A 25229-nucleotide genomic window follows, 5' to 3' on the forward strand; every position below is an offset into this window, starting at 1 on the left:
TCTGCACCCACACGGCAGCAGCCACCGCACGCGCGCCTGCCCCTGAGGTTACGGTGCCCTCGCCTGCGGGCCAAACTCGAGATGCCCGGGCGCCCCGGAACACGCCTTTCGCTCTCCCTGCAAGCGGCGTCCCCGCCACAGCCGGAACCGGCCCCGAACCGGCGGAGCCCGCGAAAACCGCGTCGTGGTGGCCGCAAGGCATGCCGGTCGCGGCGGGATGCAAATAAGCACTCTCCGGCTAGTCCCGGGCCTCAGCCCCTCCCTCGCGAGGCCGACAGTGACGCGTGTGCAGCCGGCAGGAGCGAGAGGGAGCGCGGTCCGTGCTGCGCCCTCTGGCGGCGAAGTGCGGTATTGCGGCTCCGTAGCCCCTCTTCTAATCTCGGGTCATTTGCGGAGAAAAGTGGAGCGGGGCGGAGACCATCGCTGGCGTTTCCCCTCCCGCCCTCACTTCTTTGCCTGCACCCGCTCATGTCGGCCAGCTGTCTCGTGATCTGCTGCTGCTCCTGCTGCCGCCGGGGCTCAGGATCGACGGCAAGGCGCTCTGCACGCGCCCAGAAGCACTCTGCCCTTTAGCGGGGAGAAAGAGCAGGGCAGAAAGCATCGCCCGCATTCCCTGTCTGGCGGTACTCTCCCTTCCCTCCTGGCATGCACCCTGCCGTCCCAGGCAATTTAATCAGGATTTGCTGCTCCTCTGTGGCTCAGTAGCGACAGGAAGGCCCTCTGCACGCTCTCAGATGCACTCCTGCTGCGCCGAAGCTCAAAGGGATCAGAATCCGGAGCTGGAAATAAGTGGGAAATAGAAGGGAAATAAACTGCACCAGCTCTCAGGGTTAGCTGAAATTTGGGTCGGTGCGTTGGCGTGTTGGATTGGGAAATACCTGGATCCCAACTTTCTCCTGGTCTTCCCCAGTCTCGTCTCCGGCACACGCCCCCTTTTCAGGCCTGGAGCGCTGACGTCATCAGGCCATGGGAGTTTCCACAGCACGTGGAGGGGAAATCCAACATGAGATCCTCTCTCTGCCCTTGAAGAGGAAAATCCCATGCATCTTCCTTTAGCCTCCAGGAGAACCTCGTGTTGGGGTACTTTTGGGAAGAAAGAATTCACATCAAAACAATAGAAGTGATGAAGGAGACTTCTGAAGTTGTTATTATTATTTCCTATTAGGATGTGCATACATACCCTTCACCCGAAGATTCCAGGGCAGATCGCAACAGAAAAATACAAAATGTGAATAGAAACAAAAACAAACAAACCACCCCCTTACCACAAACACATTTTTGAAAACCATAAAATTTTAATCAGACCAATGCTTGGTTTTTTCCAGGCACGGAGCCACCGCAGAAATTGCCTATTTGGATGCATGGTGTGAAACCAGGTATGGCAGGAGACATTTTGGCACCTGAGGCTAACCACAAAACGGGGTCCTTCTCCCTGCCAGGGAAGAAGGGGTAAGTGAAGATCTACAATCAGAAATGGGGGACAGATCTGCATTGAGATCTGCTGTCCTGTGGATCCCGCCAACTGAGGCAGTCGCCTCACTTTGCCTCATGGGTGGGCCGGCCCTGGTGTGGGTGTGTCACACACCTATGGGATGCTCTCCCCTGGGAGACTCGCTTGGCACCATTGTTGTAGATTTTCAGGAGCCAGGCAAAAACATTCCTCTTTCACCAGGCCTTTGGCTGTTAACTTTCTGTGTGTCTCGCAGGTGTCCACTCTCCCCTGCCATTGCTGTCGGGGTCGTATAGCAGCGGCTTCTGGCGAGAGCTCGCAAGAATCCCCAGAGATCTTGCTAGATCTCACACAATAGTGCCACTCTATTCTGCTCTGGTCAGACCTCACCTGGAGTACTGTGTCCAGTTCTGGGCACCACAGTTCAAGAAGGACACTGACAAACTGGAACGTGTCCAGAGGAGGGCAACCAAAATGGTCCAAGGCCTGGAAACGATGCCTTATGAGGAACGGCTAAGGGAGCTGGGCATGTTTAGCCTGGAGAAGAGGAGGTTAAGGGGTGATATGATAGCCATGTTCAAATACATAAAAGGATGTCACATAGAGGAGGGAGAAAGGTTGTTTTCTGCTGCTCCAGAAAAGCGGACACGGAGCAATGGATCCAAACTACAAGAAAGAAGATTCCACCTAAACATTAGGAAGAACTTCCTGACAGTAAGAGCTGTTTGACAGTGGAATTTGCTGCCAAGGAGTGTGGTGGAGTCTCCTCCTTTGGAGGTCTTTAAGCAGAGGCTTGACAACCATATGTCAGGAGTGCTCTGATGGTGTTTCCTGCTTGGCAGGGGGTTGGACTCGATGGCCCTTGTGGTCTCTTCCAACTCTATGATTCTATGATTCTATGATTCTATGATTCTAACCGTCTGAGCAAGGCTTTGGCAGCACTGGCACGGTCCCATGTCGCCTTGGGCAGCGAAACGGGGTTGGCCTCCCCGCTTAGCCCATCTCCCAAAGGCTGACTCAGACGCCGAGAAGCCACGAGGCGTCGGGATTTGCATCCGGAGCCCCAGTCTCGGAGAAGGGAATCCGAACGTTCTCTTTCTCTTTCACCGCCTCCTCCTTCCTCTTCTGTTGAAGGAACAACAACAGGGCAGGGCAAGGGACAGGTTATTGCTCTCTCTCTCTCTCTCTTTCTCTCGTTCTTCCTTATAAAGAGGAAGTGGGGAAGGTTTTTCTCGCAAAGCCTTCCTTGGCAGCCTCCACCTGATCTGGTGCAGATAAAAGGCAACTCCCCAAGATTTGCAAAGGCTTTCCCAAGGTTCACCCGCGGAGGTTTGTAGCAGGCGATGGGCCTTTGAAAAGGATCTGTGGCCAGAACGAACCTGGATTTCTGCAGTGTGTGGTGGGGGTGATTTTCTCAGAGGCATAAGATTTCACCCACACAGGCCATTAATCTGCTCTAGCCTTCAGCTTGCCTGCCTTGACACCATGAGTTCCAAGCCTGCGCCGCCATGGAGAGCCAGGAACTGCCTTTACACCAGCCTGTGGGACTTCAAAGCCATGACGGAGACAGAACTGAGCTTCCGGGCTGGAGATCTCTTCCAAGTGATCGAGAAGAAAGGAGAGTGGTGGTGGGCCAAGAAGCTGGATCCGTCCCGGACGGGTTACGAAGAAGGCTATGTGCCTTACAACTACTTGGCCAAGCAGGAGACTATGGAGGCAGAGCCGTAAGTACACGTCTGCAAATATCCCCAGCCAGTTTTAAAAGTGTTAAAAATGCAGCATAGAGATGAAATCTGGGCATTGAGTGTTTTGGAATTAGGGTCCCCACAATCCCTTGACTTAATGTGGATCGGGAACCTCTTTCTCACCCTACAATTTCCCCTTGCTTTCTCCTCCAGCAAGCGCTGCACAACACTTTCTGCTCCCTAAACCCAGAGGTTCCCCATGCTTTGAAAATCTGATTTGGGGAGATACATCAGTGGCCCAGGGAATTTGGAAAGAGTGTTGGGCAGCAGTAGTTGGGGGTCTGGGAGCTACATGGATGAGGGGAAATTAAAAAGACGCACACGAGAGGTTTACAACCTGCATTAAACCGAGATGTGGACAGGCACTTAACCCACATCCCGATTCTGGGACCGCAAAAGCCAGATTGATTTGATATGCAGATTTGATGGATTCATTTGATTTCACATGCAAAACAAAAACCCAAAACATGCATTCCCTCTTCCTGCTTTGGCAGAGCCTTGTGAGGAGACGGTGAAGCACAGGAGGAGACTGCAATTTCACCCATACATTATCTCCTGTCTTCATTCCAGCCTTGTAAGATTGCTTTGTTGTTGTTTAGTCGTTTAGTCGTGTCTGACTCTTTGTGACCCCATGGACCAGAGCACGCCAGGCACTCCTGTCTTCCACTGCCTCCTGCAGTTTGGTCAAACTCATGCTGGTAGCTTCCAGAACACTGTCCCACCATCTCGTCCTCTGTCGTCCCCTTCTCCTTGTGCCCTCCATCTTTCCCAACATCAGGGTCTTTTCCAGGGAGTCTTCTCATGAGGTGGCCAAAGTATTGGAGCTTCAGGATCTGTCCTTCCAGTGAGCACTCAGGGCTGATTTCCTTAAGAATGGAGAGGTTTGATCTTCTTGCAGTCCATGGGACTCTCTTTTTTAAAAAAAATTTTTTTTTATTAATTTAATACAAAATAAAACAAACAATAAATTTCACATCAAATTTTCACAAATTACTTCTTTTCTGGACTTCCTTCAGCTTCCTCCAAAATCACCCATAGTTATTACTCTTAATACGCATTTCATATACAGATAGGTAGCCGTGTTGGTCTGCCATAGTCAAAATAAAAAAATTCCTTCCAGTAGCACCTTAAAGACCAACTAAGTTAGTTCTTGGTATGAGCTTTCGTGTGCATTATTTTACGCATTTCATAGTATGTATTGACATTAGTAAAATCCTTAATTTCTTTCTCTTTAGACAATACTTCTTAGTTTTTCATAGAACTTTCTTAAACCCCTCTAGCGTTATCTGTCCCTTGCTTATATTTTCCAGATATTCCACAAATTTCCCCCAGTCTTCGATGAACCTTTGGTCTCTTTGGTATCTAATTTTCCCAGTGAATTTGTCCAACTCAGCGTAGTCTAACAGTTTCATTCTCCATTCTTCCACCGTCGGTATTTCCTGCTGTTTCCATTTCTGTGCCAGCAACACTCTTGCTGCAGTCATTGCATATTGAAAAAATTTACAGTCTTTTCTCCTTATCAGTCCATGGGACTCTCAAGAGTCTCCTCCAGCACCATAATTCGAAAGCATCAATTCTTCGGCGATCAACCTTCTTTATGGTCCAGCTCTCACTTCCACACATCACTACTGGGAAAACCATGGCTTTAACTATACGGTCCTTTGTTGGCAAGGTGATGTCTCTGCTTTTGTAAGAAATGTAGGATTGCTTACTATAACTTTAAGGCTTGCCTTTTCAGGCAAAGGGGGGAAAAGCTTGCTCTAAACGCGGGGTTGGAAATAAAGCTGCGGCCGCTCCCAGGGATGTGGGTTCTGCACCTGCTTTTGTGCTGGCGGTTGCAGAATTTGCTGCATGCTGTGCATAGAGGAAAACTATGGAGCGCACTTTCTTAAGAAGAGAGGGCTATTGAAGGCTGCTAGCCATGATGGTGACTCCGTAGTAGGAGGAAGTAATATTTCTGAATGCCAGTTCCTGGCAACCGCAGGAGGAGAGAGAGGGCATTTGTGCTCAGTTCCTGTATCTGGCATCTGGGTGGCTGCTGTGAGCGCAGGATGGTGGAATAAATGGGACCATTAGCCTGTCCAGCAGACTCTTCTCATCTTTCTGCATGTCCCCAGTCCTGGATTTGCCTTTTTGGACCACACCTGCACATTGAACCACAGAGCTGGGAAGGAGGAAAAAGCTCTCCAGTGCAACTGCCTGTGGTTCAGGTTTCTCGTTTTTAAAATGTCTGTGCCCCTCAATCATACTGTTATCTCTTTTTTTGTAAATAAAAAATTCCTTCCAGTAGCACCTTAGAGACCAACCAAGTTAGTTACAGTCATATCTCAGGTTACAGACGCTTCAGGCTGTGTTTTTTCGGGTTATGGACCCACCGAAACCCAGAAGTACCGGAAAGGGTTATTTCTGGGTTTCGGGGGTTGCGCATGCGCAGAAGCACCAAATCGCAACTGGCGCATGCGCAGACGCACCGCTGTGGGTTGCAAAGGCTGCAGGTTGCAAACGTGCATCCCGCACGGATCACGTTTACAACCCAAGCATCTACTGGATTGGTATGAGCTTTCATGTACATACACACTTCTTCAGATACACTGAAACAGAAGTCACCAGACCCTTATATATAGTGAGAGGGTGGGGAGGGGTATTACTGAGAAGGGTGGTGGGAATGGGAGATTGGCTGATAGGTGTGGTAAACGTGTTGGACTGTTATATAATAATAATAATAATAATAATAATAATAATAATAATAATAATAATAATAATATTTATCCCCACCAATCTGGCTGAGTTCCCCCAGCCACTCTGGGCGGCTCCCAATTGAGTGTTAAAAACAGTACAGCATTAAATATTAAAAACTTCCCTAAACAGACGTCTTTTAAAGATAGGATAGCTGCTTATTTCCTTCACATCTGCTGGGAGGGCGTTCCACAGGGTGGGCGCCACTACCAAGAAGGCCCTGTGTCTGGTTCCCTGTAACCTTACTTCTCGCAACGAGAGAGCCACCAGAAGGCCCTTGGCGCTGGATCTCAGGGTCCGGGCTGAACGATGGGGGTGGAGATGCTCCTTCAGGTATACAGGACCGAGGCCGTTGTTAATGACTGCAATTGGCCTTACAGGAAAAATCAAGGGGTGAGATGGCTAAAAATAGCTTTATTGTGTATAATGAGATAAGAATCCAATGGCCCTATTCAGACCAGGTCTCTCCATGGTTTTAAGTTTGGTCATAAGTTGCAATTCAGCAACTTCTCTTTCCAGTCTATTTCTGAAATTCTTTGGTAATAAGACAGTTACTTTGAGATCTTGTATAGAATGCCCTGGGAGACTGAAGTGTTCTCCTACTAGTTTCTCTGTCTTGTGGTTCCTGATATCAGGTTTATGTCTATTTCTCCTTTGGTGTAGGGTTTGGCAGAGCTATGCCCTATCCTAACAAGCAGTTACCTTTCGATGCATTGCCATAAAATTACTGTTTCTCGTTTCTATGACCTCGTTGGGAGTTGCTCTACCGCTGAACTGCAACCCTTCTTCCTTGAAAGGAAAGCAATTTATAAAAATTGTTCCTTCTGTAGGTGGTTCTTTGGGCAGATTTCCCGTTCTGAAACAGTCCACCGGCTGATGTCAGAAGAGAATATGGTTGGAGCCTTCCTAATCCGTATCAGCGAGAAAAAGGGGGCCGAGTATGTTTTGTCAGGTAAGTGTTTTTCACTTCCTACCTTTCCAACTTGAGTGACCAGCTGCAAAGGAGAAAAAGCTCCTACTAATTTTCTTATAGAGCTGGGTTTTCATTTTGTTAAACGTATATATCGCTCGCCACTGCAAGAAGCCCTGCAGCGATTTACGCCAGAGACATCGGCAATAAGATTTCTGCCAACCGTTCATTACTACCATTTCTTGGTGATTCTTCTGCCACGGCAGCTTACAAGTTTTAATATAGAATGGAACAGAATAGGAATCCTCATAAACAGGCCAGACTAGGCTGTCGAAAATCCAGCATAAAACAAAGGCAAAACGGAAATGAAAAACGAAACAAAGACCTGGTCATTTTTAAAAGAAAAGTTGTCATCCAAATGTTGCCCAAAAGAAACTAACAATGGTGTCGGGGGGGGGGACTCCTTGTGCGAGGAGTTCCAAAGATCAGATTCCATGGTGGAATAGACAACCTTTTTCAACCCTTTTTAGCCGTGGGCTGGTCCACCGTCCACCGATCATGTGGTGGGCCGGACTATATTGGTGGTGGTGGTGGGGAGAATGAACAAATTCCTTTGCCCCACAAATACAGCGGTACCTCGGGTTAAGTACTTAATTCGTTCTGGAGGTCTGTTCTTAACCTGAAACTGTTCTTAACCTGAAGCACCACTTTAGCTAATGGGGCTTCCCGCTGCCGCCGTGCCGCTGCTGCGCGATTTCTGTTCTCATCCTGAAGCAAAGTTCTTAACCCAAGGTAATATTTCTGGGTTAGCGGAGTCTGTAACCTGAAGCGTATGTAACCTGAGGTGTATGTAACCTGAGGTACCACTGTAACCCAGAGGTGCATTTTAAATAAAAGCACACATTCTACCAGTCAGGTTGTTTAATCCTAGAAATGTAGAGTTGGAAAGGACCCTGAGGGTCATTTAGTCCAACCCCGTGCAATGCAGGGTTTAATAATAATAATAATAATAATAATAATAATAATAATAATAATAATAATTTATTATTTGTACCCCGCCCATCTGGCTGGGTTTCCCCAGCCACTCTGGGCAGCTTCCAACAAAGATTAAAAATACATTAGAATGTCACACATTAAAAACTTCCTTGAACAGGGCTGCCTTCAGATGTCTTCTAAATGTCAGGTAGTTGTTTATCTCTTTGACATCTGATGGGAGGGCATTCCACAGGGCAGGTGCCACCACCGAGAAGGCCCTCTGCCTGGTTCCCTGTAACATGGCTTCTCACAGTCAGGGAACCGCCAGAAGGCCCTCGGTGCTGGATCTCAGTGTCCGGGTAGAACAATGGGGGCGGAGACGCTCCTTCAGGTATACTGGGCCGAGGCAGTTTAGGGCTTTAAACGTCAGCACCAACACTTTGAATTGTGCTCGGAAATGTACTGGGAGCCAATGTAGGTCTTTCAAGACCGGTGTTCTGTGGTCTCGGCAGCCGCTCCCAGTCACCAGTCTACCTGCTGCGTTAAAATGTCAGATGTGGAGGAACATTTGCCCAAAGCCTCTCCCACACTCGGGTATGAAACACAGCAGATCCTGTACTGAACAGAACCGTGGGGGAGCTGGCAGCCTGCCCAGTTTTCAGCAGGGCACTTACGGGAACAGGAAGATAACAGCCTGTAATGATTTGGGTGTTCCCCCGCTTCCCCTCCCCCTTTCTGCATTGTTCCCTCTTTCTCTGACTCTCCTTTCCGCGATTTCACAGTCCGAGATGAGTCACTGGTGAGGCACTACAAGATCTTGCGCAACGACCAGGGAGCTTACTACATGAACGCCACACGCTCCTTCCCAGACCTGCACTCCCTGGTCGAGTATTACAAAGAGAAAGCGCTCACCCACGGGCTGAGGCTCTTGACCCCGTGCTACAAGGTAAGTCCAAATTTGCAACTGCAGACGCATTTGGCCGGCCCCGGTTAGCAAACGGAAGTGAGGACGAGAAGGTTAAATGTCCTTTAATGACCTGACACCTTGTTCTTCATGTCTTCTGAATGGCATCTCCCGAAAAGAAATTCAACCTGTATTTTAAAGGCGTCTGGCATCTTCCCATATGAACCTACCCGAACCCAGAGATCATCACCCAAGGCCCTTCTGCATGTGCCTCCTCCTCAAGAGGTCCAGAGGGTGGCAACACGAGAACGGGGCCTTCTTTGCAGTGGCTCCCCATCTATAGAATGCTCTCCCCAGGGACGTTTGCCTGGCGCCTTCATTATACAGCGGTACCTCGGGTTACAGATGCTTCAGGTTACAGATGCTTCAGGTTACAGTCTCCGCTAATCCAGAAATAGTACCTCGGGTTAAGAACTTTACCTCAGGATGTGAACAGAAATCGCACAGTGGCGGCACAGCGGCAGCGGGAGGCCCCATTAGCTAAAGTGGTGTCTCAGGTTAAGAACAGTTTCAGGTTAAGAGCAGACCTCCAGAACGAATTAAGTTCTTAACCCGAGGTACCACTGTACACCTTTAGACACCAGGCAAAAACGTTCCTTTTTAACCAGGCCTTTGGTTGATCTCATTGACATCCAACACTCTTTTAGAATGTGGCTTGGGGGGGCATTATTGAGTTACAGTGGTACCTCGGGTTAAGTACTTAATTGGTTCCGGAGGTCCGTTCTTAACCTGAAACTGTTCTTAACCTGAAGCACCACTTTAGCTAATGGGGCCTCCTGCTGCCGCCGCGCCGCTGGAGCGCGATTTCTGTTCTCAATCTGAAGCAAAGTTCTTAACCCGAGGTACTATTTCTGGGTTAGTGGAGTCTGTAACCTGAAGCCTCTGTAACCCGAGGTACCACTGTACTGTTTTTGGTTTGATTTTATATGTTGTGGTCTTGTTGTGATCCACCCTGAGACCTCCAGGTATAGGGTGGTGTATAAGTTGAATTAATAATAATAATAATAATAATAATACTCAAAATATTATCTAAATTCTACAATTTATCAATTTCTAACATTCACTAGCTATAGCGGCTATGGGTTCCCGTGCACCCCAAAGCTCTGTCACCCTGGGCCTGTAACCATAAGGTGAAACTGACAGAGTTCACAGAAAGATGGCCATCAGTCAGGGATGCTTTAGCTGAAATTCCTCCATGCAGGAGGTAGGATGAGATGATTCTTGGAATAACTTCCAACTCAATCGTTCTAAGAACTTGAGCAGGAAAGTTTTGGAAGTCTTTAGGGTTACTGTTACATACTGAAGTTCTCACCCTGGGCCAGCATACTGTAGATAGTTATGCAAATAAGGGATCAAAAGTGACGTTCAGTGATTGGATAGTTTTAGAAAACTGTTACAGTTACGTTGTACTGGAGCTCTATTTAAGCAGGCTGGCTGAACCCTTCAGTTCAGTTCTGTTCTGGCCTGTGAATAAACAAGAGCTGTTTGAAGAATCGCTGTGTTGTCTGATATGCTCACCCACAACTTAACAGTTTCATTGGTCCTCGGGGTGAACCTTAGGTAACAAAGTCTTGCCGTTTCTTTTCTTTTGACTCCAGCAAGAGCCCACGGCGATGCCGCACTGGGACGACTGGGAGAGGCCAAAGGAAGAGTTCCGCCTTGCCCGGAAACTGGGCGCAGGTTACTTTGGAGAAGTCTATGAAGGATACTGGAAGGACAGAGTCAGAGTTGCGATCAAAGTGCTCCCCAGAGGTGAGAGCTCGGCTTCGCACAAGAGCAAGGGAAGCTGCCTTTATCATGCCAGGTCGATGTTGAAGAGGCCTTGGAAACAGCTGGTCCAAAGAGAAGCATCCAGATTAGTGATTTGGGTTCCTTGTTGTTGTTAATATGCCGCCCATCTGACTGTGTTGCACCCAATCTGGGTGGCTCCCAACAAAATATGGTTGTTGTTTAGTCATTTAGTCGTGTCCGACTCTTCGTGACCCCCTGGACCAGAGCTCGCCAGGCACTCCTGTCTTCCACTGCCTCCCGCAGTTTGGCCAAACTCATGTTTGTAGCTTCGAAGACACTATCCAACCATCTCGTCCTCTGTCGTCCCCTTCTCTTTGTGCCCTCCATCTTTCCCACCATGAGGGTCTTTTCCAGGGAGTCTTCTCTTCTCATGAGGGGGCCAGAGTATTGGAGCCTCAGCTTCAGGATCTGTCCTTCCAGTGAGCACTCAGGGCTGATTTCCTTCAGAATGGAGAGGTTTGATCTTCTTGCAGTCCATGGGACTCTCAAGAGTCTCCTCCAGCACCAGAATTCAAAAGCATCAATTCTTTGGCGATCAGCCTTCTTTATGGTCCAGCTCTCACTTCCATACATCACTACTGGGAAAACCATAGCTTGAACTATACGGACCTTTGTTGGCAAATGAACCTTTGTTGGTGATGAACAAAATATTATAAACACAATAAAACCTCAAACATGAAAAAACTCCCATTCAGCCAGGGAAGTAAGACAAAAAATATATCCCGAAGTTGCCTCTTGACAGTGCAAGGTTTTCAGAACTTGAAAAGGCTCACTACGCTTTCCTTTACAAGTGCGACAATAGTCAGTGTAATAGGTTGATGAGAAGGTTGGTGGTTCGAGCCTACTCAGGGACGACTGTGGGCAGGATTCCTGAATTGCGGGGTTGGTCTAGATGACCCTCAGGGTCCCTTCCAACTCTACAGTTCTGTGATTCTATGTGCTTGCTTCCCTCTCACTCCCTACAGCTGATCTGACGTACCAGGACATGTTCAAGAACGAAATTGAGGCGATGAAGAAGCTGAGGCACAAGCACATCCTCTCCCTCTACGCCATCTCGACTCGTGGGGACCCCGTGTACATCATCACGGAGATCATGAGCAAAGGGAACCTCTTAGAATTCCTCCGAGGTGAGACCTTTGCACAAGGTGCTTCCTTCACCGTAACCCGCTTCCTGCATTCCTCGCAGGTAGGGCTCTCACAGTTTCCTGAGTGGGACAGTAATTCTCTCTCCACTTCTGACACCGTGTTGCCACCTTCTGATGCTCACGTGTTGAGGGTGCTTGTCTGCTGGGGAAACTCCCCACAGGCGTTTCCACACAGGGGATCCACAGGGCTGGGAACCCAGTACAACCGAGGGCCCTGCTTGCGTGAAGACCCTGCTCACGAGAAGCCCAATGCTTTGTCATCGGAGGGCAGAGCTAGAGCAGCCACAGGGGGTAAACAGGAAGTAAAGCCCTGCTTCTGCCTGAAATCACGAGTGCTGACCACAAGTCACATGTGAATGTTAGCTTTTGAGCTATTGTGGTCTTTTCCAGCTGTGCAGTGGATACTGGGCAAATGGGGCACTGCCACACCCACTTCAGTTTTCCCGTTACCCACCCACCTTCCTGCTTGCAACCCATCCAAAGTGTGGTGTTGTCTACCAGCTTCCTCCTCCTGAGGCCTCAGTGTTGCCCTTGTAAAACTCAGCAGAGAGGATGACGGAGGAGGCAAATCCACAATTAGTTGGCTCCATAGGCGCCGACTCCATGGGGCCTGAGGGGGCCCGAGCCCCCTCAAAAAATCGTTTGGGGGAGCTCCGCCCCCCCAATAATTTAAGAAAATTATTAGGCACCTTGCCAAAAACCCGTGCAGGGGACTCCGGCACGCGCCTCCCAAAGTGACCGGGAGCTCCTGAGAAGGGGCGGGCAGGTCGGTCAGTCAGAGGAAGACCCCCAGCGGCGGGACTTCAGAAAGGAATGGAGCCGCGGGGCCGAGGAACGGCGTATTCGTCGCCGGCGAGGGACCGGGGTGAGGGGAGAATGGAGGGGACGGGAGTTCCCGCCGCCGGAGCGGGGCTTTTTTTCTGGGTTCGTCTAAGGTGACGTTGGTAGGAGGGGGTGGCCGCCTCCCGGCGCGAAGCCTGGGGAGGGCAGGCCGGTTCTTGCATGCAAAAGCACCACTGCCATCCTGCCGCCAGTATGGACCCCGGTATGGGCCCCCCCAATATTTTTTATAAGTCGGCGCCCCTGGTTGGCTCTGCCTGTCCTTGGCTCTCTGGCGAGTGACAAGGTGGCTTGGGCGCCTGCAGGCTCCGCATTGCCCCAAACAGTCCGCCCACTGACTGCCCCCCAGCTGTGGGGCGGCTGAGTGGGAAGAGGCAGGCAGAGTCCTCAGAGGCCCCACGGAGCAGCCTGACTGCAAGGGGCCATTGCCATGATCCAGCAGGCTTTCCTTATGGAAACGATAAGCAAAACTTTCAGAAGAAACGCAGACAGGTCCTAACTGGAATGCGCCTCTATGTTTACTTCCAGGTTCCGAAGGGGAGCACCTGCATATAGCAGAGCTGGTGGACATGGCGTCCCAGGTAGCAGATGGCATGTGCTACCTGGAGATGCAGAAATTCATCCACCGAGACCTCGCTGCCAGGAACATCCTGGTCGGAGAGAACAACATCTGCAAAGTGGGAGATTTTGGGATGGCCAGGCTGATCAAGGTATTCTCTTGAGGCGGTGGACTTAGAATCATAGAATCATAGAATCATAGAGTTGGAAGAGACCACAAGGGCCATCAAGTCCAACCCCCTGCCAAGCAGGAAACACCATCAGAGCACTCCTGACATATGGTTGTCAAGCCTCTGCTTAAAGACCTCCAAAAAAGGAGACTCCACCACACTCCTTGGCAGCAAATTCCACTGTCAAACACCTCTTACTGTCAGGAAGTTCTTCCTAATGTTTAGGTGGAATCTTCTTTCTTGTAGTTTGGATCCATTGCTCCGTGTCCGCTTCTCTGGAGCAGCAGAAAACAACCTTTCTCCCTCCTCTATGTGACATCCTTTTATATATTTGAACATGGCTATCATATCACCCCTTAACCTCCTCTTCTCCAGACTTGTAAAAGGGTAAAAGAGAACTCGGAAATGATCCATAATGAATTGAAAAAAATGTTCAAAAGTACTTCCCCCCCCCCAAAAAAAACCCTGAATCCTTTCTGTTGGGGATGATTCAGACTGAAATCCCCAGGTGTCAAAAAAGGTTGTTTATGTATGCCACTACTGCGGCCTGTGTTTTGTTAGCCCTAAAATGGAAAACAAGTCCCAACAAAAGAAGAATGGCAACTCAAGCTGGCAGAATATGCACAGCTTGCAGACTTAACATATAGAATAAGAGAACAAGAAGAACATACGTTTAGAGAAGATTGGGAAACGTTTATTGAATATATGGGAAATACCTTTGTGCAGCTGAAAACTCCGGCAGCATTAAGATAAATTTAACAGTGTAAATAGGTTTTGATGGATGTAGTAATGGAATACTGAATGGTATAGTTTTCGTAAAATATGCAGGGATTTATGATATGTAAAATGAACCACGGAAAGAGAAGAAGGGAAGACCTTGATATCTTAAGGATGTAAAAATGAGTACTTTAAATTGTAAAACAGAAACTTTAATAACAATTATATACAAAAACAAAAAGGAATTTTCTTGAGGCTTGGGGAGTGTTGACAGTAAATAAAAATAGGTTGTGCCCCGGCTGGAGTTTGCTGTGTGCTTTAAAAAAAAAAAAAAGAATTCTGCACCAATATGACACCAAGTTTTGCTGAATTCTGTGGCTCATGCAGTTAATAATAAAAGTGCACAACTGTAAAGTGTTCAGTGGGTTGTTGTTATACATACATGTTGTTCTTCTGTTCTCGCAGGACAACGTTTACGAATCTTACTCCCACAACGTCCCCTACAAATGGACGGCACCGGAAGCCCTTTCCCACGGCCGCTACTCCGTCAAATCCGACGTTTGGTCCTTTGGAATTCTCCTGTATGAAATCATGACCCTTGGCCAGAACCCGTATCCAGGTGCGTTTGAGATCCGGGGCATTGTAGGAACCGAGGAAACTGCTTTATACTGAGCCAGACCACGGGTCCTCCCAGCTCAGTGCTGCCAGCACTGACTGGCAGAGGCTCTTGATGTTTCCTGGCAGGGCACATTCCCAGCCTTACAGAGGCGAAACCAGGGTAGCTTCTCTATCCCTGAGCTTCGGCCCTTCTGGAAGTCATTTTGGCAGCGGAGACAGCACAGGACCTGCCCCAGCCGGAGGCTTTTAAGCAGAGATTGGATGGTCATCTGTCATGGATGCTTTAATTGAGATTCCTGGGTTGGACTAGATGAGCTTTGGGGTCTCTTCTATGATTCTGTGATGAATGCATAGCCGTGCTAGTCTTAGGCTACAAGATTTATAGTGTTAATTCAGCCCTTCTAGCTGGAAGTATTGCACGCATGAAATAAATGGATATTTATATGCTTGGCAAACAACAAAGGCGCTGGTTGCAAGGAAACAAGAAATATTTAAAGAATATTTTTTTTCTTGCATTCCCCCTCTATAAACTAAGTGCGTCTTATGGTCAGGTGCTTCTTATGGAGCGAAAAATACGGTAATTTGATAAACACAGGATTTGAATTTGTTAATTTGTAACTGGGTGATTTTGCAACTGTAATTTTTAATTCTTGAGCAATAATAAAAATAAAAATAAATTGATGATCATTTAAAAAATATAATGTTAATTCAGCAGCACCTGCTGCATTTTAAATGCAGCTACACTTAATATTACTATTATTATTATTATTATTATTATTATTATTATTATTATTATTACTGCAGTGGTACCTTGGGTTACAAACAGGATCCGTTCTGGAGGCCTGCTCGCAACATGAAAAGAGTGCAACCTGAAGCACCATATCTGCACAGGTGTGCAGCACAATTTGGCCCTTGTGCGCATACGCGAAGCGCGATTTAGCTCTTCTGCGCATGCGCAAGCGGGACTGCAGGGCATAACCTGAAAGACCGTAACATGAAGCAAACGTAACATGACTGTATTAACATTATCATTTTCCTCGCTCTTTGCAGGTATGACCAACAGTGAAGTTTTCAAGCACGTCCAGACCGGTTTCCGGATGCACTGCCCTCTCAACTGCCCTGCCACAATGTACAACATCATGTGCGCATGCTGGGACCTGAACCCGAAAGAGAGGCCGGACTTCAAGCAGCTCAGAGGGCAGCTCCAGAGTTTCACAAACTATGAGAACCCGGAATGAAAGGAGCAGCTTCCTCTTTCCTCCTCCTCCTCCCTTTAAACCTCGCAAATTTCGTACGGAGAAAGCGACCTCTATTGAACCGAAACATGCACACACCTTGGGAGGGTAGAGGAGCAGGCTTTGGGCTTCTGTGATAACAACAGACTCCGACTCCCGACATGTGATCTCCATGCCATATTTGTTCAATTGGCATTGCACTATAAGAGACTAAGAAGAGCTGGATCAGGCCAAACTCCTCTCAGGGCCGACATCTTGTTCTCACAGTGGCCAGCCAGACGCCCAAGGAAAGCCTGCAAACAGGACATGAGTGCAAGAGCTGTCCAAGCTGGTGCCCATTACTACATCTCATGGGAAGAGAGGAAGGGCAGGATCTGGGGACAGGCCCATTTAACTGTCGCTCATGAAGAGCGGGTGGCGCTGTGGTCTAAACCACTGAGCCTCTTGGGCTTGCCGATCGGAAGGTCGGCGGTTCGAATCCCCGCGACGGGGTGAGCTCCCGTTGCTCTGTCCCAGCTCCTGCCAACCTAGCAGTTCAAAAGCACCTCAAAGTGCAAGTAGATAAATAGGCACCGCTCCGGCGGGAAAGTAAACGGCGTTTCCGTGCACTCTGGCTTCTGTCACAGTGTCCCGTTGCGCCAGAAGCAGTTTAGCCATGCTGGCCACATGACCCAGAAAGCTGCCTGTGGACCAACGCCGGCTCCCTCGGCCTGAAAAGTGAGATGAGCGCTGCAACGCCATAGTCACCTTTGACTGGATATAACCGTCTAGGCTTCCTTTAGCCGTTTTTTGTTTTTTTTTACCATGAAGCACCACCGGGAATGTTCATCAGGCTATAAAAGCTATCATGCACAAGAAAGGAGAATCAACGCACAAGGCATCTGGGCGTCCCCTGTTTGGAAGGAGTCAGGAAGGCAAAAGAGCAGATAACCTCTTGAAGATGAAGGCTTCATTTGCAGAACAAACCTCGGCGGACTCGTGTGTTTTCTGCGGCTCAGATCGGCAATATTTGAGTTCAAATCTGAACTTTTCCACCTTGGTTTTACCGTTCCAGAGAGGCCATACCCCCCTCAGGAAGGGACTCTGAATCCTGCAGGGCTTGCCGATTTTGGGGGGCCAGTGGGTGTATTTGGAATTTTGTAAATGTGCAGTGAGCGCCGGGCACAAAATGCAGAACATGGCAGCACAAAATTGCGGCCGTATCTGAAGGAACAGGAAAAGAGACAGGGCCGCAAAATGGTACCAGCGTGTTTTATTGGTGTTTTGCAACTTTGACCTGCTGCAGGAGCATAGCCAGACCTTAGCAGAGCATACTCAGAGTTCCAGAAAGCAATCAGTTGCAGGCAGGATGGACGAAGCAGGAACAAGACGCTGCTACTAGTAACTTGATTACTTATAGGTGTTTATTATTTACAGCAGACTCTACAAGTTACTAAGGACGTGGGTGGCGCTGTGGGTTAAACCACAGAGCCTAGGACTTGCTGATCAGAAGGTCGCCGGTTCAAATCCCTGCGACAGGGTGAGCTCCCGTTGCTCGGTCCCTGCTCCTGCCAACCTAGCAGTTCGAAAGCACGTCAAAGTGCAAGTAGATAAATAGGTACTACTCTGGTGGTAAGGTAAACAGCGTTTCCGTGCTCTGCTCTGGTTCTCCAGAAGCGGGTTAGTCATGCTGGCCACATGACCCGGAAGCTGTACGCCGGCTCCCTCGGCCAATAAAGTGAGATGAGCGCCGCAACCCCAGAGTCAGTCACGACTGGACCTAATGGTCAGGCGTCCCTTTACCTTTACCTACAAGTTACTATATACAAGAACAGAAACAGATCTTTACTACCTCTCTCTTAAACTCCAAACGACTCTCAGAACTCAGAACACCACACTGACCAACACACACTCCAGTCAGTAAGGTCATAAGTCATCATGCCTGTGTGAGAACTCAACCAATGGTAGAGCTATATCCAAGGTCTCCTATCTCTAGGCAGAATAACTCCTCCCTGCCCAGTCATCCTTGGCCTTTGGCCAACTCTTCATTGACTCGGTGTGAAGCTGCACAGAATGGCACGTAGTCAAAAAAAACCCAACATGTTTCCCTACCAGACCCCCACCTGTGGGGGGAAAACACACACACATCTACATCAGCCACTGGTGCTCAGTCATAAGGAGAAGGTTTTTGCGCCTCTCCTCTCTTCAGAACAGGAGGAGGGGTAGGGTCTAATCCTGGCATAAAATGGAACACAGGTGTGTTTAATGCAGGAGAGACGGAGGCAATACGAGGAGGAACTGAGCAGGAAGAGCAAGAAGTCTTCCAAATATCGTGGATTTTAAAGGGGGTGTACTGAGACCTTTTGCAGCAGTAGGCAAACTGGCAGGTATGGTTGCTGCTTGGCGACCCCTTCTCTGTGGCAGCAAACCTGATGGTCTTCCATTGATGCTGATGTGATTGTTTGGGAGTTCAGCTGTTTAGAATAAAAGGGCATCTGCCTGGTAGATTCCACTGGCTTGTTCAGATCAAGTCACCAAACCTCAAGGGACTGTCGTTGGAATTAACTCATTGCAACCTGATTGCTGCATTAATCAGCTGTACATTAAAAGTGTGTTAACCACAAAAGAAGTTTCTCTCTCTCTAAATATCACGTCTGAAAGGGGCCAAAGAAAATGAATACAGTGAGAGCCTAATTTTATCACTGCATCAACTTACTGTATTGTTGCATGCCCCCCCAAAAAAAATCTCTTGAGTGGTGCAAGATTCCAGGAGGTTCCAGGTGTCCTATCCAGGGTTCGTGTTTCCTTTTGGAAATGAGACACAGGACTCAGCTACATTAGTCAAAAAACAACAGCATTTTAAATGTGTTATAAACATACAACACCAGGTGGCGCTATAGAGCACACAACTTTTATATGCGATTTTACATACAGTATTTTATCTTTTAAAACAATTTAATTTATGACTTGTTTATAGCGTTCCCCACCCCCCACCCCGTGTGTGTAGATTCACCCCCAGTGGAGACTGCAGTGTCTTTATGATATATGGTTTATTTACGCATATATACAACCTGAGCCTGTCATGCCGGGGTCCACAGCCACAGCTATGAATTTCTGCAGGGAAATTCAAGGAAATAAAGGCTCAGCATTTGAGCTGAATGCTTCCTGTTTCCCAAGGGGTGGGAGGGGTGGGGAATGTTGCAATCCCTGGAGCCAAAAGGCCGTCAAAAGGGTTAACAGCAGTAGGCTGTGGCATTTGTGTATAGAGCCCAGGTGAGATAAGAGAGTATAAACAGTGGCCGGGAGTTAAAGGACAGCACACCTAGTTCTACTCAACCCATTGGGTCTTAGTACTTCTGTCTCTTGCAAACACACACAGCGCTTCATATTATCAAGCTGCTTTTGAAATTGAGAGGGCTTTCAAAGGCAGGTTTTGATAGGCCGAGTGAGGATGGCGGCTGATACAATTCAGTACAGTGGTACCTTGGTTCTCAAACTTAATCCGTTCCGGGAGTCCGTTCCAAAACCAAAGCGTTCCAAAACCAAGGCACGCTTTCCCATAGAAAGTAATGCAAAACAGATTAATCCGTTCCAGACTTTTAAAAACAATCCCTAAAACAGCAATTTAACATGAATTTTACTACCTAACGAGACCATTGATCCATAAAACGAAAGCAATAAGCAATGTACTGCAGTCACACAATCCATCCACCAGTAGCTGGACTGGGTTCCACACAGTCACAAAAACAAAACAAAAAAGAGCCGCAAAAAAAAAACACACAACGCAAAATAAATAGCAAAAACAGATAGACCTCAAGGAAGAATGGCACTCAAATCAAAAGTGTAACACTCAAAACGGAGCACATTTGGCTTCCGAAAAACGTTCACAAACTGGAATACACACTTCCGGGTTTGAAGTGTTTGGGTTCCAAGTTGTTTGAGTACCAAGGCGTTTGAGAACCAAGGTACCACTGTATGCACTTAAAGGCAAGCATACCTAATTCACACTTTCAGCATCAAAAGGTGAACCGAAACACAGCTGCCAATTGGGACTTAGACTGCTCTGTATTTTGCAGCACGGTTTCCCCAGCCAAACAATGCGTACAGAAATGCGTATATCAGGGGAACATGTGCATACGAATGCACACATTCTTGAAAATAGCATACGAAGGTGCATTATAATAGGGGAAACTGCTTTGCCAAAATGTGCCCTGAACTGTGGAAAACTGAGTCTAAGAGTGGAAGAATGAGAAACTGACAGATTTGACCATCCTTTGCCAGGAGGGTCTGAAGTTGTTGTTTTTTAAATCTCCACCTAAAAATCCCCGCTGGGCACATCCAGCTGTAATAAACGAAAATTTGTTCTTATTCCCTTATGGGGGACACAAGAGCCCTTATAGAGTCCTTTGCAGGTTCTCCATCGGTCGGAGAAAATAACAGAAGCCAACCAGAGAATATTGAGAAGCAAAGCAGCTCGTAAGCCTGATCTTTATTGAACTGCTGCAACAGGGTACTCCCCTTCACACGCAGGAAAAGGAGGAGGACCCCAAACCAAGGTGTGCCCACCCTAATATAGACATTTTAATTTGCCTGCCCTGGAGTCCAAGGCCACCCCTAGACACGTCATACGTACATCACAGAAAGGGCGGTCTACAACAGAAATCTGAGCACATTGTTTATCTCCTGTCTGGCAGGTTACCTGTTAATGCTTACTTGATTGGCTACCCTGGGGAGCCTGGCCAGTCTTTTGTAATGACAAATACTTAGTTCTTGAGCCAGGTCACAGGCTCACCCTATTCATACACAGACATACCCTTGAGACAGGATTTCTGAAGGAAAAGACAATAGGGAGGCTTTTCCATTTTCCTTGACCTTGCAGAGAAATCATTTGGTCAGGTTGGGAGTCAAAATGGTTTCAGGGCTGTTTTCCTGTGCTGCTTCAGACATGTGGTTTATATATTTACGTACATGTTTGCTTGGTACATTTATGAACATTTATTATATATATAATACCTTATTTATTTTTATTTCACAGCAATTTGGACCAGGCATTTTGCACAGTCTGTCACAGGCTTCCTATGCCTGTTGCACTTCATGGTATTTTCGTCTCATTGTTGACAATTCCCTCATTCCTCTCCCCTTACGCACACACCAACTTGTGTTTCCGGGTGCACAACGGGTTCACCAGAAGGTAACATGCCCTGCGTCTGACAATGTGGACTTTCACCTTGCAAAGCCCACATCACCGTTTGTTTTTATAAAGTGCCACAAGACATTGCTGCCCTTCTGGAATTTGAACTTTACTGTAAACGCCTTTCCTGTACAAGAGGAGAGGACTTGAAGGGACTGAGCGATATCTAAATATTTGTGCCGCTCTTTATCAAAAGCCACCAGGAAATGGCTCACCGGGCAAATTCCCCTGTAAGAAGTAGTGAGAATAAACAGCAGAGTTCTGTTTTAATATGGTACAGCAGATCAGATACCAGTAAAAACCTGGATACAGGAGTGCTTTGGGTTCCTTGACATGTAGGAGCAGTTAACGGAGAAATCCGAGGGCTCCCTTGGACAAAAAAACAAGGACACCAGCCAGGAATACCAGAGCAAAACAGCAGCCAGTAGGCTTGTTCTTTATTGAAACCTGTCATGACAGGACTCCCACCTGCCACCAGGTGAAACAAAATGGAAGCCCAGAACAAAGAAGACTCCAACTTTTATTAGTTACTAATCCCCCAAACTACACCCCTAGAACTACATCATGACTACATCATTGACACATCACAAAAAGGAGGGGTTGAGGGAGGAGTTGTGGAAGCAACCTGAGTGTCTTGTCACCTGGCTGGTTCCTCCTTTCCCCCTCCCCATGAGTCACTTTCAGGAGACAAAGGGGAGCTTGCAGTTTCCTACCCCCAGAGGGAAGGTCTGATCATTGTCCTTTGTTCCACTCCATGCTGAATCCACTCCCATATGCAAGTCCTTTGTGACCTTGATGGACTTCTGTCTGGGACCATCAAGGTTGTCATGCCAACTGAGTAGGGCTCCTGTGTATGTGCTGCTACAGTTAAGGGATTATGGCCGTCCTGTATCAAACCTTCCCCCTTTGATAGTTCTTCCTTCATGGAGTAAAATAAATGTAGACCGGTGTAAATCCGATGTATGGTTGATTTACTATGAATTTATAACAGAAACGTTGCGCATGTCGCATGTGAGTGTGTGTCGTGTTTGTACAAACTGAATGATTGGGGGGGGGGAGTTTCCTGCAACAGAGCTGAAGCTTGCCATGACAGTTAGCAACAGGAACATAGGAAGCTGTCCTGTACTGAGTTAGGAACTGATACGGAAGGGGGGGGGGCATGTCTTCTTCACCTCCTTCTTCACTACAATATATCCATTTATTTCCAATTGTCAATGTCAAAAGGGACTAAAATCTATAAAATTCATAGAAAATCAACGTGCCAATTTGCTCCATATCTCTAGGACCCCATGACACCTCCCCTGTCCTCCATAATCCCTCAAGCAAGGTGTCAAGACCCTAATCCGGTCAAATCGCTCTGCCAAGCCCTTCCTCCGGGCGATGCCAGGTGACAGACTATGCATACATGGACCATTGTCTTCTCAGGATGTGCTTATCTGCACATATCTCCAGCTCTGCATATTCCCCCTCCCTCCTCCATATGTTTATCCGGTGTAACCCAACCTCTTCCTAATGTATTCGTGATGTAATCTGTGTAACCCAACCTCTTCTTAATATATTCATGATGTAACTGGGATGTATTTTGCACTGTATTCTGGGATATGGAGGGAAATTTCAAAAGTTCATGTCACCCCTTTCTCACTGTTCAATCTCGCCTTGAACCTGTTGTGCAATAAACTTGGATCTTCTGTAGTTTACTCCTGTCCAGCTGAGCTCAGTTTCTTCCGCAGGGACCAGTGGACCTAGTCCGACGAGCTGGGTGGCAGAGTAGCCCCGCACCCAGATTTTTCCGTAACAGGAACCTTTGTCAATCTAGCTCATGCTGTCTACACTGATTGGCAGTGCCAGATTTATGTATAAGCTAAACAAGCTATAGCTTAGGGCACCACTCTCTTGGGAGGGGGCAAAAAAATAAAGGAAAAAACACACCTGGATGTCCTGTTGTAAACAAAATCTGCCCTTTTCCCCTTATGGAGTATCCAAAAGCCCGTATAGAGTCCTTACGTGGGTTCCCTATTGGTAGGAGAAAATAACAGAGGCCAACCAGAGAATATTGAGAAGCAAAGCAGCTCGTAAGCCTGATCTTTAACTGTTGCAACAGGGTGCTCCCCTCACATACAGGAAAGAAGGAGGACCCAGAACCAAGGTGTGCCCACCCTTAAATAGACATTTTAAATTCCCTGCCCTGGAGCTCAAGACCACCCCTCCATACATCATACATACATCACAGAAGGGGTGTAACCCAAGACCACCACCCCCCCACAAACATCATACCTACATCACAGAAAAGGTGGTCTACAACAGAAATTTGAATGTTGTTGTTTTTCCTGTCTGCCAGGTTGTCTGATAATGCCTTATCTGATTTCCTTTCCTGGTAGTCTGGCCATTCCTTTGAAATGGTGATTACCCACTTACTGTAACAAGGAAGGTTTTTTTCACCTCCTCCCTCCCTGCAGAGAAACATTTGGTCGGCTTGGGAGTCAAAATGGTTTCAGGACTGTCTTCCGATGCTGATCTATGTACGTGCTTGGTTGGTACATTTATGAACATTTATTATATATATAAGACCTTAAATTTTATTATTACATTTCTAAGATATAAGATAAAAAACAAATAAAATAAAGCCTACATACAGCAACAGTGTTTTGTGTTGTGTGGGCTCCTACGATGTAAGTAATGGTCCCCGCCTGCTAGCCTGCTCCCTAAAATATCACTGGTTTGCTCATTTCTCTATATAGGGTGCCTACATTCTGCATGGACTGGTTGCACGGCAACATATGCAAATGACTTGAGATACCTATTAGGTACATAAATTGCCATATAGCATATATTCAACAACAAAAATAGCGACAATTTGTTGTTGACAAAGGACAGCTGGACATATAAAGGGCCCCATTACCTTCAGTAGCTTAGGGCCTCATCAAACCTAAATCCAGCCCTGTCTACAGGACTTTAGAGTTTTTCCCCACCCTGCCTGGAAATTTGTTGTTGTTTAGTCATTTAGTCATGTCCGACTCTTCGTGACCCCATGGACCAGAGCACGCCAGGCACTCCTGACTTCCACTGCCTCCCGCAGTTTGGTCAGACTCATGCTGGTAGCTTCGAGAACACCATCCAACCATCTCATCCTCTGTCGTCCCCTTCTCCTTGTGCCCTCCATCTTTCCCAACATCAGGGTCTTTTCCAGGGAGTCTTCTCCTCTCATGAGGTGGCCAAAGTATTGAAGCCTTCACGATCTGTCCTTCCAGTGAGCACTCAGGGCTGATTTCCTTCAGAATGGATAGGTTTGATCTTCTTGCAGTCCATGGGACTCTCAAGAGTCTCCTCCAGCACCAGAATTCAAAAGCATCAATTCTTCGGCGATCAGCCTTCTTTATGGTCCAGCTTTCACTTCCACACATCACTACTGGGAAAACCATAGCTTGAACTATACGGACCTTTATTGGCAAGGTGATGTCTCTGCTTTTTAAGATGCTGTCTAGGTTTGTCATTGCTTTTCTCCCAAGAAGCAGGTGTCTTTTAATATCAGGGATTAAAACTGGGACCTTTTGATGCGGAGCAGCACTGAGCTATGATTCTTCCCGTACTTATAGCATCTGCCGCAGGGTTTTGTCCTGGGTCCACTGAGTGGGCCAGAAAGTGCAATGACTTTGTTCGATATGGCCCCTTCATGTTTATTGCTGTTTCTGTGTTATATTATATTATAACAATAGTTATTATTTTTGCTAAGTTTCGTGGATATTTTCTTTTTTAATTGCTTATGTAAGTCACCTGGAGATGTTTTGCATTAGCTGCTGCTGGTAATTGAAATCGCCGTCTTCGTGCATTTTAAAAAATAGAGTGTCCTTGGTAAACTGGCGCCTTCCCCCCATCAAATTCTGGAAGCACCATTGGGGGAGATGAATGCAATCTGCTGCTGAACAGTTCGGTTAATGATTCTGTCAATGCTAGCCTAGCAGACAGCTGGAAGAATTGTCGATCTCTACTCCACCGTTAAAGCAAACATTATAAACCCCATACAGACACTAGCGAGCTCCATCCAAAATGTTTGCACTGAGGACTGGGCCAGGGAACCCTTCTCAGGCTTAAGTACCTGCCTCTCTCCTCTGAGCAAACATCGCTGGATAATGGGGTCTGTCTGAAGGATCCAGACAGTTAATGAGCATCTATAATTCCTGATGAGTACACCTGGAGTTGTGTGTCAT

At 47.4% G+C, this 25229-nt stretch overlaps 1 protein-coding gene across 1 annotated transcript; it reads left to right on the plus strand.

Annotated features, from left to right (window-relative positions):
• Positions 1-1024: 1024 nt before the first annotated feature.
• On the plus strand, positions 1025-18462 carry PTK6 (protein tyrosine kinase 6). Its single transcript, XM_083507560.1, has 9 exons — positions 1025-1449; positions 2911-3174; positions 6762-6883; positions 8599-8762; positions 10379-10532; positions 11537-11698; positions 13085-13266; positions 14467-14620; positions 15670-18462. Exons 1-9 carry the CDS (start codon positions 1358-1360, stop codon positions 15855-15857), a joined length of 1482 nt encoding a protein of 493 aa, XP_083363686.1. The 5' UTR covers positions 1025-1357; the 3' UTR covers positions 15858-18462.
• The last annotated feature ends 6767 nt before the right edge of the window (positions 18463-25229 follow it).

The sequence above is a fragment of the Podarcis liolepis genome (genome assembly GCF_965112155.1).
Source record: "Podarcis liolepis genome assembly, chromosome: 6".
Taxonomy (NCBI): Eukaryota; Metazoa; Chordata; class Lepidosauria; order Squamata; family Lacertidae; genus Podarcis; species Podarcis liolepis.

Bases quoted from the DNA above. Each gene is read 5' to 3' on its own strand.
- PTK6 (XM_083507560.1), top strand. From the start codon at position 1,358: ATGCATGGTGTGAAACCAGGTATGGCAGGAGACATTTTGGCACCTGAG. The intron at 6,884-8,598 runs GTAAGTGTTTTT...GCGATTTCACAG, and splicing joins GGCCGAGTATGTTTTGTCAG to TCCGAGATGAGTCACTGGTG. The intron at 13,267-14,466 runs GTATTCTCTTGA...CTGTTCTCGCAG, and splicing joins GGATGGCCAGGCTGATCAAG to GACAACGTTTACGAATCTTA.